This window comes from Rhincodon typus, chromosome 21, assembly GCF_021869965.1.
Source record: "Rhincodon typus isolate 14 chromosome 21, sRhiTyp1.1, whole genome shotgun sequence".
NCBI lineage: Eukaryota > Metazoa > Chordata > Chondrichthyes > Orectolobiformes > Rhincodontidae > Rhincodon > Rhincodon typus.
Genome location: NC_063352.1, coordinates 31,744,072 through 31,750,977, shown reverse-complemented (window position 1 = coordinate 31,750,977; position 6,906 = coordinate 31,744,072). Strand labels below are relative to the sequence as shown.

At 40.7% G+C, this 6,906-nt stretch overlaps 1 protein-coding gene across 1 annotated transcript; it reads right to left on the bottom strand.

Moving 5' to 3' along the window:
- Positions 1 to 3,359: 3,359 nt before the first annotated feature.
- On the bottom strand, positions 3,360 to 6,547 carry LOC109917582 (dnaJ homolog subfamily A member 1-like). Its single transcript, XM_048609724.1, has 2 exons — positions 6,530 to 6,547; positions 3,360 to 4,337 (listed from the first exon to the last, which is right to left on the bottom strand). Exons 1-2 carry the CDS (start codon positions 6,545 to 6,547, stop codon positions 3,360 to 3,362), a joined length of 996 nt encoding a protein of 331 aa, XP_048465681.1.
- Between the last annotated feature and the right edge of the window lie 359 nt (positions 6,548 to 6,906).

Sequence of the window (6,906 nt, the reverse complement as noted above, 5' to 3'; positions counted from 1 at the left end):
GTGAAATCAGGCTATTCAGCCCACACCAATCCTCCAAAGAGCATCCCACCCAAACCCACTCCCCTTACCCTATCTCTGAAACCCTGATTGCCACGTCTAATCCAACTAGGCTGTACATCCCTGAACACTATGGGCAGTTTAGCATGGCCAATCCACCTAACCTGCACATCTTTGGACTGTGGGAGGAAACCGGAACACATGGAGAAAGCCCACACACAAAACAGGCAAACTCCACACAAACAGTTACCCAAGGTTGGAATCGAACCCGGGTGTTTGGCACTTCGAGGCAGCAGTGCTAACCGCTGTGCCACCGTGCTGTCCAAAGCTCTGTTTCTGAATGCACACAGCATTTGAAAAAAATAAGTACAATCTGCAACCATTACAGAGACATGGCTGAAGGCTGGCACAGATTGGGTCTTGTACAGAGAGGGATGACCTAAAATCAGAAAACCAGGATGTAGAAGTGGTTTAGATGGAGATTAGGAATAATAATAGCAAGAAGTCAATTTGGAAACAGTGTATAGGCCCCCAACAGAAGGCAAAAATTAAGATCAAGTATGAAGTAAAAAATAGTGAGAGCTTGTCAGAAAAGTATGGCAATAGTCATAGATGATTTGAATCAACATATAGACTTGACAAATTAGACCATCTGGAAAGGCATGCTAGATGATGGGCTCATGGTATGTTTTTGGAATAGTTTCTTCTGAGCTGTATATTCTGGGTTCTATCCAGAGACCAAACTATGCTAGACGTGAAATTGTGCAATGAGGTACGATTAATTCATGAATTCACAGTTAAGGCACCCCTATGGAACACTAATCATGATCTGATTGGATTTTATATTCATCTTGAGTGAGAGAGGATGAGTGTGTCCAAAATCTCAAAATTTAAAATTTAAAAACTGGTATTTGAAACTTAAAATTTAACATAATGTTTTGAACTTAAATGAAGGTGTTACCCAAAGCCAGCTGAAGAGAACTAGTGAATTAGTTGAAGGGATAAGTGAATACAGATGAAAGGTTGTCAGGGATAGACCAGAATGTGGATTGAGGTCACCATCAGATCAGCCATGACCTTATTGAATGGTGGAGCAGAAATGGCTGACTCTTGTTCCTTACTCATATTGTTGTATGTATTTTACAAGAAATACTGTATACAATGAATAATGAAAAGATTTTATTTTAAATAATGAATCATTCCCTTTCTGATTTTCAACATAATAGTAAACAGAAGCGTCTGTTGTGTGTTAATACCATCCAAAAAAAAACAGCAGCTGTTTGGCAACCATCGAGGTCGGGTGAGAGGGGTATAATTGCACAAATAACCTGTAGCCATGGTGTGAATGAGAACAGAGCATGAGGTGGTTAAAATCAGACCAGGCCCTGAAGTTTTCATCCCTTTCATTATACTTTCACACGTGCTGAGGCTTGCTGTTAGCCAGCAGAAGGCTGAGGAATTCAGTACATCTCATTATTTAGCTTCCTTGTAGGCCACAAGGAGCTGTTTTACTCCTTTAGCCAATCCCATCCACATTCCCAGCCATCACTCACAACTCCTCACAACACCCACTGCCACACCCCACCCTTACACCACCCAATCCCCTGTTACCAGAACTACCTACAGAACATATAAGTAACTGCTGAGGACCAAGTTTATGAGTCTCTGATTCGGTTACACAATTTTTCTTCCTGCCCATTGTCCTCTACATCATTCCCAAAGGATTTAGATGGGATTCAATCCTGGGTTATTGTAATGGAGGTAAAATGGCTGATATGGACTTACAAGCTTGCTATTCACCTGGTCAGTCACATCCAATGTGAAGCCTACCCAATCAAAAAGGTCATATAGCCTTGTTAAGAATATATGTGTTAGAAATGTGGTCAAGTTAAGAATATCAACTTCCCTGTGTTGCCACATGACAACATCTTCAAACGTAAGGTTCTTCTTGGATTCAGTATCATATGAGTGAGTTCCGTCCTCCTGCAGCAGCCTTCATTACACACTTATCAACAAAACAATACTTCTACCTGTTCTACAGGAATTGGAGCATTTAGATATGTAACCTAAAACATTTATAGAACCAATTACTTTCTTTGAAGGTACAACTTTTCTTTTCTTTCCCTATTTTATGTTAATAAGGTTATTTTGGCCTATGTCAAAACTGTGCTCTAAATGTGTGACGTGTTATTAAGATTGGTAAGTTTGGAAGATTAGGTTTAGCATAAAATTATCAACTTAATTAGAACTCACCAGGCAGTGCTAAACCAAAAACCTGCACTCAATAGTTGATTACACAGTATTTTCGTCGAATGACGTCCTTGCACACATATCCACTGAAGATGGAGTGTCATCTGTCAGGCACAGTGAGGTACATTCTGGAATATTCAGGGTTCACGTTCCCAGGTTCTTAGATATGAGGTCCTACTGGAGGAGGTCCTAGTTGAGGATGGCATGGTGGCACAGTGCTGCCTCACAGTGCCAAGGACCCGGGTTCAATTCCAGCCTTGGTTGAATGTCTGTGTGTAGTTTGCAGATTCTTCCTGTGTCTGCGTGGGTTTCCTTCCATGGTCCAAAGATGTGCAGCTTAGTTGCATTGGCCGTGTAATGCCCTAAATTGCCCCATAGCGTGAAGGCTAGGTGAGTTAACTATTGCAAATGTGGGTTTACAGGGTTAGGGGGAGATGCTCTTTGGAGGGGCAGTGCAGACTTGATGGGCTGAATGGCCTCTATCTGCACTGCAGGGATTCTACAAGTGTAGTGGAGAAGTCCAGAGTAGGAGGTATGCTCATCCTGCAGGGGAGGAAGATGTCACTAAATCCTCCTGTCACTCCTATTTCTTGTTCCTGCAGCAGATGGTGCTGTTCTCCTTGGCCTCCTACCTTTGTCCCATTTCTCATCCAGATCAAGAGGACATTCCCTACCAAGATGCCCATGGCAAAGTAGTCCCTTGCTCATGATGACTCAGTAACTGTCCAATAAGTTAGAGTCGGACAGCACTTCATTCTTTTTGATAAAGTGTTCAGATAAACTCCATTAAACTGTTGCTCAAGTGTCAGTGCAGTCTTGACAAAGTGTCCCAGTAACTTTTCTGACATGTTTCAAAAGTTGTCTTTAAATCTTCTATAGCGAATGTGAGTATCCCTTTAAGTAATGTTTAAAAGTGACATGACCAAATATTTACTTCGAAACAGTTTTTATATTGAGAAAGGGGGTTAGCTGAAGTGTTAGCTAGTGTTCAGTAGATGTAGGATAAGAAATAATGCAGTCTTTTTGTGAATAACCAATACAATGCTTTTTAATATTAAAATAGCTTTGTTGCATTACAGAGTTTTTTTTTAAAAACACTAGTCACCCATCGTTTAGGATGTTTGACACTGCACACCGCCTCTAGACCTTTGATCTTCCTCATACACTTCCCCACTATAACCTCTGTGTTGCTCTTCTGAGACACATTGTGTTAACTCCACAGGTTCCATGTCGTCAGTGATCATTAACTCTTGATGTGGTGGAAGCAAATCCTCCAATATTGCCAAGTCTTGTGGTGGAATCCAGCCATATGGTGGAAACTTCACCGAGAACTGAATGATCAGCAGTCCTTTCTCAAATGGATCTCTGTAAATAGGCATACCTTCATTACGAACACATTTAAGGCTTCCAACTTTTAGAACTTCACCTGGCTTTGAAGAAATCAGCAATGTCCTTTTGTCAAGTGTTCCTATTGTCCTTTTAAAACCACATAAAGCTTCCACCAGCAGGATTTCCATTTTCATTACCAAGTCATTTCCATGCCTTCGGAATACATCGTGGTCCTTTTGATCAAGCACAATGATGACATCACCAGGTTCTAATCCAGGCTCCTGATCCCCCTCTCCATGGAATGTTATCTTCTGTCCATCTTGCATACCTTTGTCTACATAGACTTCAAGTATTTTTCTCCCTTTAACTATTTTCCGTCCATTACAATTCTTGCATCGGTCTTTTGGATTAATCTGTTCTCCCTGTCCATGGCATTCTGAGCACATTGTCTGAATCTGCTGCACCATTCCAGGTCCAATTTGTTGTACATGGATTTCAATCCCTCTGCCTTTGCAGTTTGGACACTTTTCCACAGCACCTTTCTTGCCTCCACAGCCATCACATTTATCACAAATTACATTTTTCTTCAATGCCAGCTTCCTTGTGGCTCCATTGTAAAGATCTTCAAGTGAAACAGCCAACTGGTGAACGACATCCTTGTTGTCATTGGTAGCTACTTTAATAAAGGTTAGTTGGCATTTAAGATGGTCATTGCAGATTAGAAAGGGTCCAGGTGTCCATCCTAGCTCTGGCTTCAATTCCTTTACCAAGATGGCAGGAGGAACAGGCTAAAGCTACATTGTAGCATGAGAGCCCATCTCAGTCAACCCAGAAGCTCTTCATCCCCTCATCCCAGAGTTATAGAGCTTTCCAGCGCAGTTAAAGGTTTTTTGGCCTGTTGCAACCCTGCCAGTCAAAAACAACCACCTAACTATCCTGATTGTAATCAGGGAAAATCAAGTCCTATGTGTTAAATGCTTAAGGATCTTATGAAATTTGTTCTTGAAGAGCAAAACATTAAAATACCAGGGATATCCCTACAGAAAAGTACGATATTTCAAATTTGTTCACTTTTCTGTTCCATATGCCCAGGTTTATTTGCTGTCTGACCACGTATTCTATGATACTTATTTTGAAGACTTTTTTTTATAACTTTTCCCTCTGAACTCTATAATGTATCCTTCATAGATTACATTTAACATTCTCGCTTGAACCTCCATGCTGTACAACTGCTGAAGGGTTCAGCGTTGGGAATGAATTTTGGGAGCAAAGCAGTTCAGCAAAACATGTTTGTAAATGGAGGAGCCAATGAGCAGAATGCAAAAATGTTTGTTTAACTTCTAGCTTAATAAGTTTTGGTAGAAAAATAACATAATTCTTCTGAAAGATTCATCAGCTCCAAGATTAAATCAAATTTTCACTGCAATCTATCTTTATAACAGTGATTGTAGAATGTGATTAACAATTCTCCAGACTGGAATTCCTGAACAGCAATGGCCCAATGGTAATATTGTAGCAGTAAATCAAAGAGTATTAGAAAAATGGGACCATTTATCAGACTCTAAAAAGAGGGGAAATTAATGTTGAGGTCTTGAACACTCAGTTCACTGTTACCCTCTCCCATTCTCTGTTGCCTAGTCTAATGGGATAGTGAAGATCAGATGGAAAATGATGAGGAATAAATGTGATCTGTAAGCATCAGAGTCTGCTGTTGTATTTAAATAAAGAATGTCAACATTTACTCTTTCGAGAAACTTTACCTGTGTAGATAATTCAAACTCTTTTATTCTACATAATTCCAATGTTGAAAACAAAATACTTTTGCATGTGCTTGCAAAGAAAATGTTTGAATGGGTTCTCAAACATTCTTCCTTCCATATAAATTCAACATATGTTCCTGAACTCCTAGTCAATTTTATTAAATGCATATAATTATGTTTTTCTTTAGGGTAGTCACTGGAGTAAGTCATTAAGCCCTATCATGTTATTTTGTTATGTTATCATGACTGCAATGTTTTCTATCTTCATTTAATTTCTGAACCAGAGAGTGCCAGAATGGATTTGTAAAGGTTGTCTCATGCCTGACTGATTGAATTTTTTGAACAGATGACTAATGTAGTGGACAAGGGAACATTATTCATAAATAAATTCTCAAAAGTATTTGACAAAGTTGTTCAGATGCAATTGTTAAAATAATTAGCAACTCATGGAACTGAAGGCAGATTATTGACCTGCCTCAGGAACTGGTTGAGTGGCAGATAACCAAGAAGAGTGAGAATGGATAGGCACTCACAGTAGCTACAGGTTATGCACCCACTTTGGCTAATGGATAGGCACCCACAGTGGCTAATGGATACGCACTCACAGTGGCTAATGGATAGGCACTCAATGTGGCTAAAGGACAGACATTCACATTGGCTAAAGGATAGACACTCACAGTGGCTAATGGATAGACACTCACAGTGCCTAAAGGATAGACTCTCACAGTGGCTAATGGATAGATCCTCACAGCGGCTAATGGATAGACTCTCACAGTGGTTAAAGGATAGACACTCACAGTGGCTAATGGATAGATCCTCACAGTGGTTAAAGGATAGACACTCACAGTGGCTAATGGATAGACACTCACAGTGGCTATGTGTGATTATTGCGGTGGAATCTTGTCAGGGTCTGGGTGATGTGAGCCAAGCTGAAATGTATGGCAGAATTGGATAAGAAGTGTGGCATGGCCCATCTCAACATTAAGGCCAACCAGTGCCATCTTTCTGCTTTGTGCAAACAATGCTGTGAGATTCTCATCAGGCATTTGGAGGGTGCCAATTATTGTTCGTTAAATGCCATGTTGACTGCAAATTTTGCCTCATTAATATTCAGCTTTCTCTTTATCATACTTGCCAAACAACACAGATGTCATGAAAACACCACATGGAAACCAGAACATGTATCTGCTCACTTCAGCTTGACACTTCATTTTGCATAGGACAAAACAGTTATTCAGGGCAGAAATCCACAATTACCGGCCCCACACACCCCTCACACATGAACACTGGCATCCAACATCTGCCACCCCATTGTAACCATCACGGTACCTCTTCTATATACTGGCAGGTCACCAATGTAGTACCTACTCACATTGCAGGGCAACTCGAATTAAAATGCTGCAGCAGGGGCTCTTCACACACACAGGCAGGCAGCTCAAGGATTGGACCAGGCTGCGTCCTTGCTCGCTCTCTTCCCACTCAGTCACTTAGCACCTTCCTGCATGAGCATAACATCCATGTCTTACCATGCCATACCTGTTGCTACTTCAGCCAGCGAGTTGTTTTATCC